Here is a 23,030-nt window from a genome sequence, read left to right on the forward strand (position 1 = left end):
TAGAAGATTTCTCAGAAATAAGTTCTTAGCAAGGTCTTTTCCTTTATTTTCCAATGAAGTTTGGCCATCTTTTGTAACGTGAATTCAGGATGTCATGTGTCACATGCCTAGCAAGGCTTAGAAGTCAAGAAACCAAAATCTCAAAAGCGGCTGCACTCAAGAAAAACTAAGACCCAAAATGGTTGCACTCATGAGGAAACAAAATGCACAAAATGGTGACAGTGTAATATCAATTAAATAACTGTACACGATAACCGCTTGCTTGTCCGTTATGCACATCTGCAGTGCTGAACCTTTGTCTGGCAAATTTTGCACAGATTCTCCATTTGTACAGGGCAAGATAATAGGGGTTTTTTTTTCCCCAAAAATTTGTCCCCTTGAGGCACTTTATGTGGAAACCATGCCTAAGCTTTATAAGGGAAGTGTCCTTAAGTGGTATTTTTGGGACTTGGCATAGGTATACAAAATTGCTCTCCATGATGGGTTTAGGGCGGCACGGTGGCACAGTGGGTAGCGCTGCTGCCTCGCAGTTGGGAGACCTGGGGACCTGGGTTTGCTTCCCGCGTGGAGTTTGCGTGTTCTCCCCATGTCTGCGTGGGTTTCCTCCCACAGTCCAAAGACATGCTGGTTAGGTGGATTGGCGATTCCAAATTGGCCCTAGTGTGTGGGTGTGTTTGTGTGTGTCCTGCGGTGGGTTGGCACCCTGCCCGGGATTGGGTCCTGCCTTGTGCCCTGTGTTGGTTGGGATTGGCTCCGGCAGACCCCCGTGACCCTGTGTTCGGATTCAGCGGGTTGGAAAATGGATGGATGATGGGTTTAGTTAGACATTTTGGTTTGGGGCCATCTTGGACATTTATTTTGTGACTACAGCTGAACTTCATTCCTTCCTATGTAGTGAGGATTCCCAGCTAATAAGAAATAAACAAAATAGAACATTGTTTTTTGCGGAATCCTGACAGCCACAGGATAGGAGTCAGGTGTCATCTATCAAAACAAGTCTTAAGGACAGACCCCAGCCTCTGAGGGAGTTAAACCCACAGCAGCAGGCACTGGACACTGTCTTCTCTGTGTCTCCACACCAGAGCAAGTGCCATGTCCCAGCATCAGAGTCCCCAAAGTAAATTTAACATGATTGTGCCAAGGAGGAAATTTGTTTTGTCAGTAGAGAAACTAAGACATACCATTAAAAACATGGCAAACAAAAACTTGGCCATCAAACATAAGTCTTGTATCAATAAATTAAATATAGTAGTGAATATAATAATTATAGTATATAATCAGATCATAGATGTTGCAAGTAAAAATTAGATCTTCACCTTGCCACTGCCATTGTGGAATTAGGAAGCGTTCCCTGTTCCCCAGTTGCTGAAATTCATTGGCTATCCCAAAGATGTGCAGGTTTGGTTAACTGTTCACTCTAAAATGACCTGGCTTGAGTAGAGATGCATATGACTGTACTCTGTAATGGAGTGCAGACCTGGCATAAGAGGGGATATGTATAAGTGGGGCAAATAATGGAGTGCCTTCCTGTCCAGGGTTATCCTTATGCCTGATGTAGTACAGTGCCTTAATGGAAGTAAACCATTCAGAAAATGCATTTATATATACTGTAAATATATAGATATATTATAATGTACTGAACCTTTCTCTCTCTCTCTCTCTCCCTCTCCCTCTCTTCACCATATCCCAAAGCTGTGTGTTTTATGCTGCCTGATGCCAGTGTGATTGTGTACGTGTGAGTGGTGGGTCCTGCGATGAACTGGCTTGCTGACTGGGGCTCTTTTCTGTTGTGTGATGCTGCTGAACTAAGATCCTGTACTTGGACAAATATGAGAATTCTCTGTTATGTTAACCTCTTGTTCTTGATATTTTAGCCTACTTGGTATGTGTTCTAGGTACAGGAATGGCTTGAAGGTACACCTTGTTGTCAACACTATCCATCAATTATTAAACTCACTTATTCTAATTCAGGGCCGTTGTATCTAGACAGATAGATAGGAAAGGCAGTATGTAATACATAGTTTAGATTTTTAGATAGATAGATAGTAAGGACTTTATTTGAACTAAGGGGTAACTTACCTTTTACAGAAGCTCAAGAAATATAATAACAGCAACAACTCCCCTCAAACACACACAAAAAGTACAAAAAAGAAGAAAAACTTTTGAGTTGGCTAAAGATGAGAGAACAGTCCCAGTGAGGCACTGTAAAGACGTATTGCCATAGGTATGAAGGAGCGCAGTAGCTATCCTTGGCTCACTTGTGCTGAATAATTAATTATCTTCATCTCCTCAATGCTATTGTGTCACAGAGAGAGAGGATGTGTAACCTTGTTCATAATGGAGCAGCAACTAACATAACACAAACACTTGTGAGATATATGGGAGATACAAAATTAAGTTCCAGGAGATAAAGCCCACATACACACAAGGAGACAATGCAAACTCCATGCAGTTAGACACCAGGGACTTTCCTGTATAACGCTTTGTTTAGAGTTGACATTAAAACATGGCGTATGGACAAAACTAGAAATGTGCATATGCAAAAGAAAATTCAGATCCATAAAACTGTAAGCAAAGTTCTATGCACTTTCCTTTTATAAATCACAGTTAATGTGAATTTTAACGCAAATGCACACGTCTGCTGCTCCACCCCGAATTTTTCCTATTTCAGTGTGCAAATCAATATAAATAGCCCCTTCCATTTAGTGTTTTGTTAAAATACAATGACAAAGGCATGTGTAAAAAGAAGAATTTCAGCAAATGCAAAATGGAGGTCTTGCTCAGTGAAGTGGAGGCAGGAAAAAACATACTATTTGTGGCTTAAGCTGTGGTATAAACAACAAAAGGAAATAGATGGTGTGGCACAGTGTGGTAGAGGCACTCAAAAGTTGCACCGTGCCCGAAATAAAAAAAAGTGGTCAGATATCAGTCGCAGTCCATTGTCTGAGTGACATTACTGGAGGGGGTAGTGGAATTCCGAGCCTCACACTGTCTGAGCCATGAGCTTCTGTAATTATTGGTGAGACACTTTTGTATATCTCGCCACAACATTAACGAGACACATTTTCTCATCACAGATATTTTTCACAATAAGAGTGGAAATTCTTTCCACTTACTAAGCAAATTCATTCTCTGTAGGTGCCTTTATAGCAATGTGCATGCAGTCAATTGCTCCATTCAGTACATTTGGAAAACCGGACTTTGCTGCGAATTGTGCTTTGATGTTTGCCCATTCAACCACAGCATATAATACCATCCCATACAACTGGCATAGCGCGACTCAGTGATGACTGAACAGCCAGTTCATATTGAAAAGATCCTGTGGCTAAAAACCTGAGGGTGGACAGAACTTGCAGAGGAGCAAGTAGAGCACAGTTCCTCAAAGTCTGCCTTTGTAAAGCTAGCACCAGTTCAGCATGTATCTCCAACAGGATAGCTCTTGGAAATCTAAATCGACTTAGGAGTCGGTCATCATCATGGGACAAGAAATCAGTATGAACTCTAAATATGCACTCTCTTCTAATTCTTTCATTTGCAATGTCTTCTAACGATGCTATAGCAGCCATGGTAGTTGGAATAGTTTGGACATTTCATGCACCTTTATATTGTTAGATTGATTGCAATCAAGTACCTTAAATTTGTAAATTTTAGGCTACTGTGAAAATGTGTGTAGCATTATGCCAAGTCTGTTTTTTATACATCTCGATGTGAGGCCCCAGGTGAAGAATTCAAATCTGCTATCCTGGAACTGTGAGGAAAGAGACCTAACCACTGTGGCAATCTGCAGGCTGCACCCGTGTGCATGTGTGTGTGTGTGTGCTTTTATTTTGTGTTTGTATACAAGTGTGCATGTGTGAAAGTATGAATAGAGTGTCTATTCAGTGTTGTACCAAAATGCAGTTCAGTGTGAAGATCTGCCTACGTGTGTTGCCTTTTGGTTTGTTTTCCCTTCCTTTCAGATAGCCACCCTGACTCCACCATGGGCGAGAGCTTCTTTGTAAAGTTCAGCTTAGGTCCACTATTTTTAAAGCAACTCTTTTTGTCTTTCATTTCCTTTAATGAGCTTTTCTGTACCTTGAGACCTTAAACAGTTACATCATGTTGTTTTGTTGCACTATATGGCCAAACATATGTGAACCACCTTCCAAATAATTGACTTGAGGTATTTCATTGTTAACAGATGCATCGAATTAAGCACAAAGCCATGTAGTCTCCATTAACAAATTTCTAATTTAACATTTCTCATTAACAAATAATCTAATCTAATATAAATATTGGCAATAGAATGGGTTGTATATAAAACATCAGTGACTTTAATGGTGGCACTGTCATAGGATGCCACCATTTCCACAAGTCTGTATGTCAAATTTCTGTTCTGTTAGATGTGCTCTGGTCAACTGTAAGTGCCATTACTGTGAAGTGGAAGTGAAACAACAAGCTTAGCTACAAAGCTGTAGACCACTCAGTAGAGCAGGACCACCAAGTGCTAAATTGTGTAAAAATGGCCTATTCTCTGTGGTATCATTCACAACAGACTTCTTATCTGTCTCAGTATCTGCACAAAAACTGTATGTCTGGAGATTCATGAAGTGCGTTTCCATGGCCTGGAAACTGCACACAAATCTAAGATTATTACCATGCACAATGCCTGGACTCTGGAGCAGTGAAAACATGTCCTCTGGAGTGATGAATAACACTTCTCTCTCAGGCAGTCTGAGGGACTAAAATATGTTTAGCAGATGTCAGGAGAACACTACCTTCAGGACTGCGTTGTGCCTACTATAAAGTTTGGTAAAGGATGGGTAATGGCAGGTTTTGCGCTATGCCACTTAGTTTTAGTGAAAGGTACTGTTAATGCTACAGCAGACAAAAACATTTTGGACAACTGTGTGCTTTTTGTCTTTGTGTCACCAGTTTGGGGATAGACCTTTCATGTTCCAACATGACTGTGCCCCAGTGCACAAAGCCTACTCCATAAATACATTGAATAACTTGATTGACCTGCAGAGACCCCTAACCTCAGCTCTGTTGAACACATATGAGATGAACTGGAATGCCAATTGTAGGCCAGGTCTTCTCATTAAGTATCAGTACCTGACATCACAAATGCTGTTTTAGCTAAATGAACACAGACTCCCATAGACACACTCCACCATCTTGTGGAAAGTAGAGCAGAGGCTGTTATAAGGGGGCCAACTCCACATTAATGCCCATAATTTTGGAATGGGATGTCCAAGATAATATAGATGTGATTGTGGACATCTCACTAGCATTTGGCCACGTGTTATGTTACTTTGTTATTTTAAGTTTTCTGTATGGTGGCCCTTCAATGACCACTGTTGTGGAAATCTCTTAAGTAATCACTCTGAAGTCATTATGTAAGGGCACCAAGCAACCTCTATTTCTTCTTAAGCTGCTCTGACTAGACAAAGACATTGCTAAGTTTACTGTGTATAGGCAGAGATAAGAAACAACAGCTAGAGAGCAGTTAATCATTCTATAGACTCGTGAAAGTTGCTAGGAAAATTATAAACACAAAGTATACAACTGATCACATGATCAAATCATAGCCATTTTGAGGCGTATCTGGCTGTGATCCTTTGTGCCACAAAATAAAAATATATGAATGTGTTTATAATATCTATCTATCTATCGATCGATCGATCGATATATATCCAATCATTTTTTCAACCCGGGCAGGGTGCCAACCCACCGCAATATATATATTAAAATATATATGTGTATGTATGTATATGTACATACAGTATATATGTATATAATAATAAGAATAATAAATTTTATTTATATTGCACTTTATATATAGAATAATACAGTTTTCTTCATACAACATAGTCCCATAGCATGGCTGATTGTTTCCACATTCTGCCTTTTTGAAATTCTGTATCATTATAATTGTACTATTAAAATCCAAACTAAAAGACAAGAAGCAATCCGCCTTACTCTTGCGATCTGGTCGGCCATTTGGAGACGTCCATCTAGTTCTCTCCTAATTTGGGCCGCTTGTTCATCAGGGTTATCCAGCTGAAACAAGAGAAAACATGTCCATCAATTCCTACAAAAAAGGGAAAAGACTCCTCATTATCTGTGACCCGGCTTGATCTAAAATATAGTGGAGTTAAACCTTTCTTGTCATTTGCATTCCAGTCTGTGTGCTGCCTTCCAAGACCATATGAATCACATTGTCTTAAAGTAAATTGAATTTACAGTGCCAATGCACATGGAACAGTTCAGTAAGTCAACATTAGTCAATCTTTTATTTTTAAAGCACCTTTCAGAGAGGTCATGTTACAAAGGCATTTTACAAATAACACAAGGGCATAATATAAGCACTGTGTGACCCTGAGTAAATCAAATTTTAGGATGTGAGCAGTTTAACTGTATGCTTGGATAAAGGAGTCAGCCAAAAAAATACAACCATACTGACATCACTGGATAAAGAAGGTAGAAATATTAATACTATGAGTACATTCTGCAAGTATGGGATATGTGCAGTATAAGGCAATAAACTCTGAATGCATGCTTGAGTTAATAAGTATTCAACTTCTCTCCATACTTCTTTTTATCCATCAGTTTTCAAGGACATTAGGGATGTGAGGTGGCACTGCAGTGGAGTTACCATTTGCCTGGATGTTGGATTGGACCATGTCCTAGAGCAGGGGCCAAGGAGTTATTTCAGGAGTTGGTACAGACCACTACCCAGATGGAGGGTAAAAAATCTTAAAGGCTGGTGGAGGAACACAAGAGGGCAGCAGATAGTTTTCCTGACCACTTGGATGTAGTGGAAGGGTGCAACTGTGCAACTTCGAGCCGCTTGATGGTCATTTGAGCATGACCCCAGATGTTTTCTTGGGGCATCCTTTAAAGGTATACTTCATTAAAAATGATATTTTTATATGTTACTTAACCCATGTAATTTGTAGTGATCCACGTTAGGGGTGCCATATAGCCTAACATCCTATAAGCATTCTTGATCGCTTCTGTCCACTGTCTGGATGTAGGTAGTAACCAGTCCACTATGGATCCCTTCTAATAAGGTATACCTTTGGGTGTATTCAGAGCTAACATTTTTTACTACATGTAATATCTTGCATTTACTTACATTAAATTTCATCTACAAATCTGCCCAGGTCCCTCAGCAATGATTTAGCTCATTCTGCGTTACCTGCCTTAAATATATACTTCTTAAAAGGACAGTTGGTCAATTGTGAGTAATTTGTGGGTCTGAGCTGAGTGTGCCTTGTGATGGACTGTCCTCCCATATAGAGTGGGTTATTACCTCACATTTGTGACTTCCAAGATAGCTAGGAAGTATGCATAGAAAATGGAGGAATACATTTGAAAGCTAACGAGAAGAAGCAGCCTTGAAATTGAAGGACAATGTGAAGCTGGGCGTCCTCATGTGGTTCTTTTTCAACATTACACCTCACCCTGTAGGCTGACGCACACCGTGGCTCTGGCTCATTGTATCCTCAATTCAAGGCTGCCAAAAATCCAGTCCATCTTATAGTTTTAGTTGTGTTGGAGCTCTGTAGTGAGGCCACTGGTGAATGATGCCAGGAATTATAGGCATTAACAGCAGTTCTTTTTATAGTGCAGAGATTCACACAAGCTGCAGCAACACTCTCACACTTTGAGCAGCTCAAAACACGCGTCTTATACATTTAATTCGATTAACGCTGCATAAACACTGCAAATGGAAATGTGTTACATATACGGAATAGCAGAGTAAGCCTTCTGGGTAATGGATACAGTGCAGTGTTTGAGGGACGTGCAGCTGCTCAAGGTGTGTCTCCTTCCTGCAATACGAAAACGTCTGCCTGGATCTAGAGAAAAAACATTTGGCAGGTCTGTAGAGCTCCCACCTACTGTTGGCATGGGCTCCACTACTTTGGGACAAGTTCTTGAATCGCATGTTGTGGTTTACCATTATAGCTTGCTCAACTGGTTAAGTCTAAGCCCAGGTGTGTTTTGTATAGAAGACATAAACATGACAAACGCGACACGAGGCCTGCTCAAAGATCTACAAAACAGTCTACTATGTTCACCAGCCTGCTTAGAGGAGGTTTCACCCCAGGGAGCCATTCCCGATAACACTACCAGCAGGCCTGCTCAGGCCCAAAAGTGGGGAGCTGGCATTTAAAGTTGAAAATACTGTAAAAGTCTTAAATCCAAATCCACAATCCAGAGGAGAAAACCAGAGTCAGAAAATCAAAAGAAAATAGCAATATTTACAAATTCCTATCGCACACGGTGGTCTCCTACAGCCGAGCCTGCTCTGCTTTGGCTAATTAGCCAGAGGGAGAGCCCAGGATTGAGATGTCAATGTGGCCATGCCTCCAGGGGCTCCACCCACAACATAACAAAGAATATAAGGACATTTAAAGGAATGGTACATAATTGGAAACATCACAGAAAATACATAAAAATATTCATCCATCTTCCAACCCGCTGAATCCGAACACAGGGTCACGGGGGGTCTGCTGGAGCCAATCCCAGCCAACACCGGGCACAAGGCAGGAACCAATCCCACACAAGATGCCAACCCACCGCAGGACACACACACACAAACACACGCACACACTAGGGCCAATTTAGAATCGCAAATCCACCTAACCTGCATGACTTTGGATTGCGGGGGGAAAATCCACGCAGACACAGGAAGAACATGTAAACTCTACACAGGGAGGACCCAGGAAGCGAACCCAGGTCTCCCAACTGCGAGGCAGCAGCGCTACCACTGCGCCACCCTACATAAAAATATGAAAAACAATAATTTAAAGATGTCAGTAAAACACACACATTAATACATAACACCTGTTTGGGGTTTTGTTCTTTCCTGTATATATTTGCTTTAGGTTTTGCTTTTTAGGCAAATCCACAACTGTTTTCCTGCTTTAATTTTGACCCGTTTTGAATTTTTTTGGCTCTTGATTTTGTTTCTCGTTTTGGTTCATTAATTTGGTACTTTAAACTTAGTTTTGACATTACTTTTAAACTTTTTTTGTGCTGGCTCTTCATCTCCTGGCTGTTTCCCAACACAGTTGATAAACTCTCTTCGTTTCTGTTTTTGTTGGCATTATATTTGCACTGTGAAGTGCTGAAGTCATAAACTTGACGAAAGTGGGGTGAAGCGTCCAAAAAGAGCCACAAAAGGAGGTTAGGACCTTCACTGACGAGCCTGGAGGTGAGGCTGGAGAATTGGTCCTTCAGTGGACATTGATGTTTAAAAAGTGCTATCCTAAGTATTGTATTGGTTATTTTGTTGCTGATTTTTGGATTTAAGTATTGGATAGCAGTTTTTTTTTTTTCTAAACAATTGCAGAATCATAATCCTGGACTAGGAAAACACCAAAAACAAGTGTAACAGCACAAGATTTGTTCAAATTAATGGACACCTAATGTATTCCAAACAAGATCTTTTGAGATACCTCTCCCTCTTTGGTATATTTAGGGATATTTAAAAGTAAAATTTGAACTTTAAAAGTTGGGGCCCATTTTAAGGCTTTATAGGCCAAAGCTTGCCTGTGGTAAGACCATATCTGGGCTGGCTAGTGAACACCCTGGCCTGTTTTGTGAGACTTTTCAGAATCCTTACATCCTGTTTGATATTTAGTGTATTTAATTTATGTGATCATTTGCACACATACTGAACAATGAGCTGTCAAGGCGCTAAACCCTCTTAGCATCACAAAACAGTGGTAACACACTAGTGAAGAGAAGTCATTGGCCAGATGGTAGGAAAGAAGGGTGAGATGGATGAATCAAAATATTTTTTATATGACATTAAAAATTATTGAAACAGTAACAAAACATCTTTGGAGAATCTGAAGGGTTGGGCTAAAAAAATAATAAAAAAAAATGTTTTGATAAATCCATGTTCCTTACTAAAAGTAAATTTTCTTATTTTATCCTAAAATAGCTGTGACAGTTCTACAACTCTGGGATCACACCCCCAATATGAAAGGTGGGGATGAACAGCAGCATCTAAGAAGGGCAACTTCCCCTTCCCCCACTCTAGCCCATGTGTATTTTAATAATATAACAGATTTTGAACTCCTCACCTTAAGCGCGCTCCAGATATGCTCCAGACTCCAGCGAAGTCAATGCTACTAATCTATTACACTGTACAACAAATAAACAGACACTTCAGATTTAACGGGCTAAGCTATAAGATGCTGTGCCTGTGTGACCGGAATACTAATTGATGGAGAACACAGAAATGATGTTCTTTGAATACCAAGTGTCCCGATGGCAAAGGGTATAGCTAATGATACAATGACAGCTATCTAAATCGTCAGAGGGATGTTAAAGCGTTTGACATGTTATCATTATTTGTGATGGGGGAAAAACAAATCCAATCTGCCTGCCGCATCACGGAGATTCAGTAGCATCACACCGCGCTGGCCCTATGTCCCAGATTAGCACACGGCTACTCTTTGTTGTATCTTTGTTGAATTACAGTGCCAACACCATAATACCAAAATAAAGGCAGCCTTCCATGTATGGAAGAAGGACAGATTGAACAAATGAGGGCCTGTGATTCAAAATGAGGTCAGACTAAGTAGCGAGATTCCATTTTCCGCTGTGGCGCCCTAAATATTGATGTCTAAGAGAGTGCAGCTTGATGTAGCCCGAGTGCCATGCAGGCCAAGTTTTAATGTATTAATTATTCAAACAGAGTTCTCACACTTTCATTCTTATAAGTATTTTATTCTTTCCATTGTTTTTAACAAACTCTGTCCAGTTGGAAAAGAGATATGTAGGGGGAAACCAAACCAACCTAGCAGCAACTGAGGTTCAAAAAATAAAGGAAAACTGCCTTACACCATACGGATACTGTAAAGGATTTGGATCTCTTTGCCGAATCTTGAGAGACCCATTCTGCACTGGTCCGTCTTCTAATCGTGGCGGCAGTAGCCCACACTCCAACGATGGTCTTCTGATTCTGATCACTAATAAGCAGGCCTACAGGTTACCACATCAACCCGGTGCCTGGCATGTTTGGGGCTCATTCTGCATTCCTGAGGGCCCAAGCTCCACGTTTTTCCAGAGCGTAATAAAAATACTAAAAAATTTACAAGCTTTTGGGTATTAATAATTAATTTCAGCCTCTGTAGCAGGCAAGTAATTTATAGCCACTGACAAAGTGAATGTGCTATGGGCTAGCATGCAGAATGAATGTCCTCAGTGTTGATTTATTTCACGGTAGTATTAACATGGTGACTGAGCAACCTCCTCCAGTCATCCCCCTGAACCACTGATATTCAACTGAGGTAGCCTCAACACCGTAGGAGGAGTGTGGTCTAGTGGGCAACCCTGAGAAAATCACTTAACCTCCCATTGTACTAATTATATCTTGACAAGTCTAATATAGTGCTGTGCCTGTACAGAATCTTGGGAAATTGCTTATTATGTAAGGTGCTATATAAAAACCACTAGGGTCTTTGTTCAGGTCTCACCAATAACTCAGCAGGTGAATCACTTAACCTGTCTGTGCTCCCATTCTACAGATGTAAACCAGTATTGTAATGTTTTCTGCCTGTAAACCGCCTTAGGTGATTGTTCACTATGAAAGGAGCTATGCTGTAAAAAAATCATACATTTCCTGGTTTGATTTCACCAAGTAAGTGGTTGACCCTGAGCAATTCACTAAACTTAAAGCCCTGTACCTTTAAGGAATTTTGGTACGTTGCTCACCGTAAAAGGTGCTTTATAAAACGACGTTGGTTTAGTCCTCATCATTAAGTCAATGGATGGCCCTAAATGAGTTTCTTAATGTGCCTGTGCCTCAGTTGAACAAATTTAAACAATTCTTCTTTTTTTCTTTTCTTTTACCTGTAAAACTTCTTAGTATGGTATTTATTATGACAGGATGCTATATAAATTCACAAGTTTTCTGTTTTTCAGGCCAAAGCCTGCCTGTGGTAGCTGGGTGGCTGACTGCGTGGGGTAAGACTTTATCTTGGCTAGCTAGTAAACACCCTGGCCTGTTTTGTGAGACTTCTCTGAAACCTTACATCCTTTTTGATATTTTGTGTACACCTTCACAAAAGCCCATGAAAGGTGCTATATGAAACAAAAAGATTTTGTGGTTCAGTCCTCTTGCGTATATAAATGTGTGACCCTGATCAAGTTACTTAATGAACTGCAATGTCAAGGTCAGGTACATTACAGTGAAATTTTTACTTTCACATCCTTTCAGAATAGTCAGTGATACCACACCAACAAAGAGACACACAAAAATGCATATAAATAAAATTATATATGTAGAAACGTCTGTAGGAGTCAAAAGCCATTTGGATGTCTGTCTGTTTTTCTGTTTCTTAGTTCTATTACTCATGCAAAAACAGCTAAACCGATTTTCATGAAATTTTGCATGTGCTTTGCTGTTGGTTCAAATTAAAATAAAGGTTATATAAAGTATTGTGAAGAGAGGTTATAATGGAGGCCTTTTTGCAACTCAAAAAGTGGCACAGACAGGGGAGTACAATCCCATCAGGCAGTAAGAGTGTACTGGGGCATGGATAACAACATTAACACACACAGTTTTGTAGCAAACAAAGTGGACTCTTACCTGAGACCATAGGTATGCACAGTAACATGTTTACTTCACAATTAATGGAGCAGTTTCATTGTCTCAGAGGATTGCAGCTTTCAGCTATGTGTACATATTTGTGCCTAATCATGGGTTGTGTTTAGCCATATTGAATCTTCAAAAGACAGTTTTTCACCCATTTACTTATACCTAGACAACTCCATGTACTTTGGCTACTATGCAATATATTATATACAAGAACACAGACAGAACCTTACAACCTGAGGAAAGAAAACTCTTCTGAATCTACCGCTGTGAGTGCCATTGGTGGAGAAATGAGAAAAACAACTGTGGTGTTTAATAATAATAGTTTACCTTTCTAGACCAAAAATATGATCAAAATATATTAATTATACTACAGTTCTACAGGATTGTGGTTACTATAGAAAACAAAAACAGCATGTAAAATAAAGTCTGTTTGTGCCTTTGTCAATCTATTCTATTGTACTTTTCTCATCTATTACATAGTGTCTGTTTGTCTATCTATCTATTATATTTAGTACCTTTCATATCTATTTTATCTGTTAATATAGTGCTTTTCGTATCTGATAAAATAGCATCTCACTATATCTCTTATATAGTGCCTTTCATATCCAATTATATGAAATGTTGTAGTACAATGACTCAGTCAATGGACTGCAAGCCACAATATGCCGATTCAGTCCTCACTGTATGACCCTCCCTTTGTTTCTATACTTGTAAAGCATCTTAGTTTGGATAACAACAACATTTATTTATATAGCACATTTTCATACACACAAAGTAGCTCAAAGTGCTTTACAAAATAATGTATGGTGATTAATAATTATTGATTATTATCAACTGTAAAAATTGCTTTGTTTTCTGCTTCTTCTTATCTCCAGATGACTAACTGACATGGTGTGATTAAGTATGACAGCCTTGAACCCTTAACTTCACCTGTTGTGTTTCAATGGTTCTTAATATCAGGTCGAGTCTTTCACCCAAAGTCATCTCCAGGAGGCAATGCTGACACAAAAAGAGAAGCGAGTTGAGGCAGAGCAGTTGTACAGGCAGACTAAAGCTGTGACTAGCAGGACAGGACAGGATCAAAGGAGATCCTAAAGAGTAGTGATGAGGTCAGCAGAAAGACAATACACTTAATCTCAGTAATCAAGAAAAAATAGCCAGCCAAAAAACCCCGCAAGGTAGCACTTTAAAATCAAAATATCTGATGACAACAACAAAAATGGCCATGGCATGATATCACAAGTAGGCTGACAGTTGTGGCTGCACCAGGCTGGTAGTGAACAAGAGCCATGGGCCATGAAACTAAGTTGGAAGAGGTGCCACATCAGACTTCAGTGCTGAAGTTGCCTCACAGGTCCATCAACGTGGTGGCCAGAGATACTGAAAAGAGGTGTTGAATGTAGTGCTATGGGTTGAGATGGGAACAGTATATCTCTAAGCGTTCTCATGTGGCAAGTAAGGAATTAAAGACTAGCTTCCACAGGTACAGTGGAGTTGTGGCAAGGTCAGTTTGATTTTTGTGTTTACCTTTCTGGCATACACCTGCACTGCCCTACACACATGATTAAAATAAGAAGAACTTTATAAGCAGACATAAAATAATCAACCAGCATATTGTTGAGATAGCTGTATGAACACTGGCCACCAGATCACACTGCTTCAACATATTTATAGCAAACAATCTACATAAAAACTAAGCAAATACTTTATTAATAGGTTTCAGTTACTGGACTGCACACAGAGCACACTTTTCTGTTTGGATATTCCTCTGAGCCATAAAGTCCACACCATCCACCACATCTGGCTTTATACCCAGTTGTACTGCAGTGTTCTCTTGCTCCCTGTGACCTTGAACTGGGATGATTAAATTTACCCCTTAGCACATGCAGGGTTAAATGTATACTTAGAACTTTTGTTCATTTCTTTGCACTTGATTGCATACCACATATGTCCTTTTTTTTTTTTTTTTTTTCTTTGAGTGTGGGAAATAAGTTTCCACAGTAACGCATATGTTTAATTTTAAGTAAGTCTCTTTTTTTTTTAATAAGTCATCTCTGATGGAGGATCACAGGAATCTTTGGGTAGAGTGGTCCTTTCATCAGATTGGCTGGCCCAGCACTGACTCAGCTGTGGAATGGCCAATAGAGAGAGGCAGCTTGATAGTCGAGGTCTCCAGGACTCTGAACAAATCCAAATCGTATTATGTGATATTATCTACTGTTGAATTCTGCTCTGTACTTGTAATATTTCTATTGTACTTATTATATTGAGGATTACTTGTGTTTTGTTCTGTGTATGGTGTTGTATTACCCCCTTTTTTTGACACCCACTACACGCCCAACCTACCTGGATAGGGGTCTCTCTTTGAAGTGCCTTTCCCAAGGTTTCTTCCAAGGGTTTTTGGAAGTTTTTCCTTGTCTTCTTAGAGAGTCAAGGCTTTGGCTGTCAAAACACAGGGCCTGTTAAAGCCCATAGCTGCACTCCATGTGTGATTTTGGGCTATATAAAAATAAATTGTATTGTACTTTTACTTCATTAAGTATTGCATTGGGGTTACTCTTTATTTTAAAATGAAATCTGACCATGTAATGTGCATTACTTTTAACACGTTACCTCCAACACAGCCCACCAGTAGAGCCTACCATATCGCCAAGATAACAAAATTTCTTGGCCCACTCTAATTTTGTATCAACTTCAATCACAAAGTTTGCTGTGTTGCTGATTGTCTGTGGGGTCCCATCACTGCAACTTCTACACAAAACGGGAAGGTGCTGAACAGCTTTCCCTTTTATGACACTGCACTTTGTGTGAACCCATTGCTCATGTTTCTCTGTGCACTTGATGGAGTTTGAAAGTATTGCTCTACCTCATACACTGCATGGCTACCTTCCAGACTCTCTTACAGTTCCCTGTTTGGTACCTACAGTCACCTAGGCCCAGTTTATTGTTGCCAATTAACCCAACATGCTTAGCCTCAAAGTAACAAAATATCCAAACACATGCACATGTTTATAGCCTGCAACTCAGACACATTTGTACACACATGCCTTGCCCACCTAACTGGTGGACCTCACTTAAAAACTATCTAACCACACTGAAATGCCCATGCTGTACCAGTAAAGTACTTTTTAATCTTTCCATTATCTTCATTATGAACAATTCACTGTTCAGACCAATCCATTTTGCTCCCAAGGTCACAGCCAATAGTGGGCAGGTTTTGCTCATCAGATACACTGTATTGATTCTAATCAGTGAACCTTCTTAATATCAAATGAACTTTGCCAACAATAAAAAGTTAATGTGCCTTCTGAGCTGTTGAAACTATCGGACAGGAATCAGAGGCTACATCACATCAGTCTATCTTCTGTAATGTTTGAAATGCTGTTGAGGGTGATCACTTCACACCATTTCTCAGCTCGAATTCTCCCAGTCCTCCTAGCCATCAGCAGGGCTTTGTGCCAGGATTTAAAATATAACTAACCTGGCAAAGCAAAAGATCAGATCATGAAGTACAGTGGGCTAATGGTCTTTGGAAGCTATCTTGTAAATTGATTCAGAGAAAGGTGTAGAAAAACTCAAATTGAGTACAATGTTGAGGTGCTGGCAATAACCTATAAAGGATATGTATTCAAGGCTGGATTTGAGGGTGCCCCCCACTTAAATCACATTCCATTGTCTCTTCCAGCTATCCAAAAACACTGTCAGCCTTCTATTATATGATTGTAAACTGGGAACAAAGCATCCCTGGGCTAGACATAATATGTGTACTCACACCCAGTGCTTTCCCAATTGAATAATTGCAGACAAATTAACTTTCATGCCCAATGGAAATACCTTAAAAAATAGGACATGCCCAGGTTGGTATTTGAACCAAGAACTCTCCAGCACCATGCCACCCTGCCACTCTTTATTATCATTCCAACAATTCTTCACATTGGTCTCTTCTCAATTCCCCAAAACACGGTCATCCATTTGTCTTGTGAAATTTCTGATCCTGCGGAACTGAATGTTAGCTTATCACAGAGACTCATTCTCTCACACCCTACAATTTCTTAATTGAGACTCTCCAATCCGCTTAATTTCTACCTCTTTGCCACGTGAGAGATGAATGGAGAAGACCTTATAAAAAAAATAATGTGAATATACTGATACAATGCTTAGCTATGAATGTGAATTAATAACTCTGGAGCACAATGCCACCCTTGATTATCACTCCACCAATGCACAATCCAATTTTTAGGCTCACTAATAGCTGTAGGATATCTGCCAGCATTGGGAAAAGAAGCAGAAAGCAAACCTGCAAATGGTGCTAGTCCATCACAACACTTATCCACAATGGGCCACTTTAGACTTGCTTACCAACTTAAGCAGGTGAGAGAAAAGTAAAGGGAAGTACCAAGGAGAGGTGCTCCGTCAATCCCAGATTTAAAGAAAGACAACCCCAAATGAAAAGGAATGGTTAAACGTAAAACAAGGGCTAGAGGTGGGGCTTAAACCAATGCCAGGCATAGTGGAAAGGCACCAGGTGCAGCTGAAGACAATCGCAGACTTAAAGGAAGAGCTACTGGCTGGGTCCAGGCCAATCCAAGGCATAGTGGTAAGGTTGATGGGAGATGACTCAGTCAACCCCAGACTGCAGACATAAATTAGGGGCTAGAGACAGAGCCATGGGCAATTCTGGACCTAAAGGAAGTGGTCAAGCCAATACCAGACATAAAGAAATGGCTAGTGGTGGGACCACAACCAGCCTAACGAAGTGTGAAGGCAGGATTCAGGCCAATCTTAAACATGAAGTAAAGGCCCAGGGCAGAGCTTCCAGAAGAGATAGCGGAACTTTGAGAACCTTCAAATCTGAGCTCAGTAACATTTAGAACAAGTTAAGTAAATAGGGACTGGCAAACTGTACTGGACTGATTGGCCCATTCTCCTCAAAACTGTTGTCACGTAGTCAGTCCCTGATTAAGGAGAGAGAGTGCACAAGAACCACAAAGGCTATGGAAGGAATAAAAATATTTTATCTTAAAACGTGTTCAATAAAGATTTCGAGCAGTCCCTTAGCAGTACTCAGGTTCTTCAGAGGCACAATATGTGCTTCTTGAGAAAATCAATCTCTGTCAAATAAAATTGTGGTTTAATCATTAGTAGGTAATAAACTCCATGGATAAAAGTGGCCAGGGCCTATTAGGCACATTCAGGGTGTACAACATGCCAGCAGGGCACAATTCTTTGTTGTGAGGCAACTATATACCTCTCAGGCCTTTACCTGTCATTGTACATTTATGAGGACTAGAGGACTGCAGTGGGCTCATTTTTTGTCATACTGTAGCACTAATATTGTGCTCCATGACAAAATGAAAACAGGATTTTAGGAATTTTTGCTAATTTATCAATAATAATATATATCTTTTTTTTTAACCTGCAGTTGAAGCTTTGCATCATATTGTCTTAACATACTGCGGTGGGCTGGCGCCCTGCCCGGGGTTTGTGTCCTGCCTTGCGCCCTGTGTTGGCTGGGATTGGCTCCAGCAGACCCCCATGACCCTGTAGTTAGGATATAGCGGGTTGGATAATGGATGGATGGATATTTTAACATATTAACACCTAAAACATCCAATGAAGGCAAGTTTTTGATTGGCTGGCTCAACAGCTTTGGCACTGAGTAGTGAATGAGTATTGAGGACTTGGCAGTCAGGCACCGAGGTGTCAACGCTCAATGTCAAATGCAATAGAATACATAAACGGAAGCTAGGCAGTTAAGAAGAACAACTTGTTATACATTCCAGAGGACGCTTCAGCCAATGCTAAGATGGCCATGTCCCAAATATATAACACACACCCAGCCTTAACACTGCTGATTTAAAAGAGTAAGAGGACATTAGAGCTCTGAGAGACAGCAGTGTCGGGAAATCCAACCATCACATCCTTGAAATGTGTCTGAAGTGCATCCTCCGGGCCTTTAGTGCATAGCAACAAGAAGCAAACAGAAGCTGTGCCTTTCTGACCCGACCACTGCACAACTGGCGCTGATGGTTGTTCTTTTTTCTTTCTTTCTTTTCTTTCTTATGCCCATTCTCTCATAAGTGATAAGCAGATTTGCTTGTGTATGGATATGTCTGCCCAGTGGCTCAGTGGATAGCTACACTGCCTCATAGATCTATTGACCAGGGTTTAGTTCCCAGCCTGCTTTGCTTACTGTCTGTATGCAGTGTACATATTCTTCCCATGTTTGTGTGACTTTTATCTGGGATCCTCTGGTTTACTTACACTTCATAAATATTAGATTAAATGAAAAGCACACTTACTTATATATACATTGTGTATTCTCATCAGCATTGGCCTCTCAACAAGATCCTTACCTGGGCTGAATGCTAGTCCTTTGCAAGACCTGCTCACACACCCTAACACCTTCATCTGTCTGAGGTAGCAGTAGTGCCTACACACAGGCAGAACACATAACCTCCACTCAGAATATGGCCAGGACAGGATTCAAAGGCAGCACTTTGATGGAGGAAGACAGCTGTGCCGACCAGTGTGTCAGTCACTGTGCCACTCCCCTCTCTAAAATAAATAAATGAATGAATGATCTACCTCATTCACCCTTGTGCTTTGTGACTTATGTAGGCAAATGGAAGGTAGTGTCAGTCATCGCAAAAATGCATGGATGCCATCCATCCCATCCATCCATCTGCTGAGCAATCCATTGTCTTGATCCTCTTAATCCATTTCATGTTTGTGAAGGACCAGACCCTGCTCCAGGATCAGTGAGTACAAAGCAGGAATCGAACCAACATGGGTTGCAATTCAATTACAGGTCACACATCCACTAACTAACAGTGTCCCTTTAGTACCCTCAAAGAAAGACCATATAAACTCCACACAGGCAACAGCAAGTCCTTGGATTTAAACCTAGGACCCTGGAGACAGGTGGGGTTGGGGTCATCTGGATGAGATGCCAGTCTGTCAAACATACTTAGTTTTTTCTTTACAGCTTTATCATTTTCAGAAAAGACAGGATGGTACATCAGTGGTTGCCACTGCCTCACTCACTGTGGTCTAAGGATACTATACTGGGCTGGACACCCATGCAGACAGTAAGCCAGCTTTTAGAGACACCAATGCTTACAGTTGGGCCACAGTGTAGCCTCTTACAATAGGTACAGAAAATTTTAAAATTGTTCATCATTCACTGCATTTGGGAATGTCAGCTTACAGAAATCCCTTTTAACACAAACACCATTTCAGCAATTAGAGTGACTTTAGCTAGTGCTATGCTCAGGCACCAATGCCATGCTCTCAGATGGTGATGCTGTAGATCCATCCACACAATCTGATTGAAGAAATGACTGTTTCCAAAAGATGAAGGGTCACATTGGTGTTGGCTCTACCACTGACAGAGCGCCACTTCTTGAATTCAAACTCTTCAGTAATACATTTATATGCCACCACAATATCAACTCTTATTTGCTGATATAGGAAAATTGGCAAAAAAAAACCAAATTCTGTAAGTATACAGTACCAAGTAGCAGGCAAGCAAGCAAAGTCATCTCTACGCCTCTCAGCAAGACTTCAAGCTGAAGAGCAATCTGCTTACCATCTATTTTTAGCTGAGCGCCACACTTTGTCTGATAGTCCTGTTCTCAGCCGCATTCAACAGTTCAGTCCTGCCATCTGGCAACTGTGTCACTCCGGGGCCAATCATCTCTGTGCCAATGGCACTCGGCACCTCACCCATCAACCCAACTATGCCATAGTTTCTCATTCACTGCAGTACAGCCTTCTATCATGATCACAGATTAGAGCTCCTCAAGGCCTACTGTAGAGAGCCCCTGCAGCTCTCTAGATGCCCGCGCTATGCTACCTTTCAAGTGTCAAAGAGCAGGGAGGCATGCAGTGTGAGCAGTGACCCATAGATGGCAGCATTCATGAAGCTTGGAGCCAAGAGATGGAAGGGTGATGATGTCTGCATTCAGACAACTTCTCAAAATGTTAAGTTGATCAGATGCTCCGAAAAACAAAAGAAAGAACATTGGCACCAAGAGACCAAGTAGAACATGCTCTTTAAATGGCACAGGGCAAAAAATATAGACAAGAACACAGTGAGAGCCAAAGGACCGAAGTGACCTTCACAAGGGTCTGACCAGCTTGTGGTAGTGTCAATACAAATCAAGATGCACACCTGTTCAACCAAAAATAGACAACTGAGGAAAAGGAGAACCTGTTAGTTTAGAGCATCAGGACACCAAAGAGAGAAGGCCATTGAGAGCTTCCAGCATGATGAGTGAGAGAGAGAGACATGAAGGAATAAATAGGCATGAAAGGAGCTATATGCAAGAAAGAGGTGGATAATGAAGGCTATTGGGGAGGCATGAAAGGTGCAATAGGAAAGACTGATTGATATAAAAGGAGCAGTGATAAATAGATGTGTAAAACACTACATAAGCAGACAGAGATACGTGAAAGATGCCATATAAAGCACAGAAAGACTGACTGATAAAAACAGTACAGCGATTAGATAAAAAAAGGCACTATATAATATATAGGTAGATAGATAGAAAAGGCAGTATATCATAGATAGACATAAAAAGCACTATACAGTGTAAAGCACTGAGTGATTGATATGGAAACTTCAGTGTTAGTGCAGATATGAATAGTAGTATGCCATAGACATGACAGGTGCTTTATAAAACCAAGAAAATTTATAAAAAGATGTAGTGTTAGACTGATAGAAAACATTCTCTATAGAAGGAATAGAGAGATATCAAAGGTGCTATATAAAAAGGTTAGATATTAAAGGTACATAGAGGTAAATGCATTTTAAAGGTGATGTTAAATAAGGAAGGCATTATAAAAGAGACAATCATATTATTTCTGACCTGCTTAATGCAGACTAGAGTCATGGGGGTGCTGGAGCCTATCCCAGTTAGCATAGGGCGCAAGGCAGGAACAAACCCTGGATATGGCACCAGTCCATCGCAGGACAGTCACATATGAAATGTTTTATATTTTAATAGACAGATAAAGTTTTATTACAATGTATTGTCATGCCCAGCTGAACTGCAGCTTGTCACACTCCATGTCATATTTTTAAGCCCGGTGTGTCTAGTGAATCCCCAGAATCTCCCTGTGTGTTCATCGCTGCGTTTAAACGCGAGTCATAGTTGAATGCGCTGAATTCACTGCAGCCACTTACAAAGTGGGAAATTGTGCTTGTTTAGACATATTAATCCTTGGCCTTCTTCATGAATGATTCAGTTTCGGCACAGCACGCTGCCTGCTTTGGTGCTTTTATTGAAAGGCAGGAAGGGCGGCCCAGGCTAGTAGTTACACATATGTAATTACCAAGAATCCCGCAGTAGGACACGATCCCAGGAGAGCTGGCCTCAGTGCCCCGGAGACAAGCACTTGTTACTTTGAGCCTCACTGACACACTGAGGAGATATCAAAGGACTCAACGAGTGGTAAACTGCAACTGAACCTCATGCCATCTCTCTTCCAATTAGCATACCAAGCCTGTTTGCTGTGGCGTGTGTTGTGATACAAATGATCACCAGGGGAGTGTTAGTAGGAGTGCTGACACACACAGCAGCTAGAGCAGGGGCCTGAGTTTGCACTGGTACAGGTGTCTAGTGCACTTGTGTGTTTTAAGGCTTTGTCCTACTCTGGGTATGGCTGCACCCTAACGCATACTGTTCAAGATTAATACCTGTCAACCAAAGCAGATAATGGTCTCGCTCATAGTCACAGAGTGAGTCGCTGTCTACTATCTTGTCATTTTATTCAGTGCCTTTCATAAATAACTCATACCCAAGTGCCAATTCTGTATATTGGACATTACGCACATCCAAATCTGTTCCTTGGAGAGTCGCAGTCAGGTTGGCTGATGGAATGGTCCTTACAGATGATACTGCAGTTGTGACCCGCTGGGCTGGCTTCTTTGAGCGGCTGTTTAAACCTGATCCTCCGGCTAGGACGTTGGATATCTCTGGGTCTGTGGCTCTTGAGGCTGATCCTCCAATTACCTGCGAACCACCCAATCTCACTGAGATTGCACACATGGTGAACCAGCTGAGGGTAGGGAAGGCTACAGGGATCCGTGTTATCTGGGGTGAACTTCTCCAGGCTGGTGGTAATCCTGTCCTCCTGGCATTGCAAGCAATCTTTACTTCCATCTGCGGAACGGGCATCATCCCAACTGACTGGGAAATGGGACTTGTCATCCCTAACTGGAAAGGGAAGGGTGATCGCCTGAATTGCAGCAACCACAGGGGGATAACACTCCTCTCGGTGCCGGGTAAGGTCCTTGCTAGGGTCATCCTCCTTAGGATCTGTGATCACTTGCTCACTTCCCAGCAACCAAAGCAGTCTGGTTTTATGCCAAAGAGGTCTACCATCGACTGCATCCTGGCACTGAAGGTTCTCATGAAGC

General features: G+C 41.0%; 1 protein-coding gene across 9 annotated transcripts in view; it reads right to left on the bottom strand.

The window, feature by feature from the left end:
* cadpsa (Ca2+-dependent activator protein for secretion a) overlaps positions 1-23,030 on the bottom strand; it is a 366,374-nt gene that overhangs the window by 229,826 nt on the left and 113,518 nt on the right. For all 9 annotated transcript variants that reach the window (XM_051921196.1, XM_051921193.1, XM_051921192.1 and 6 more), the window contains exon 4: positions 5,962-6,042. In XM_051921196.1, the coding sequence (XP_051777156.1) occupies positions 5,962-6,042 (81 nt within the window). The remainder of the gene's footprint in view (positions 1-5,961; positions 6,043-23,030) is intronic.

The sequence above is a fragment of the Erpetoichthys calabaricus genome, chromosome 18 (assembly GCF_900747795.2).
Source record: "Erpetoichthys calabaricus chromosome 18, fErpCal1.3, whole genome shotgun sequence".
NCBI lineage: Eukaryota > Metazoa > Chordata > Cladistia > Polypteriformes > Polypteridae > Erpetoichthys > Erpetoichthys calabaricus.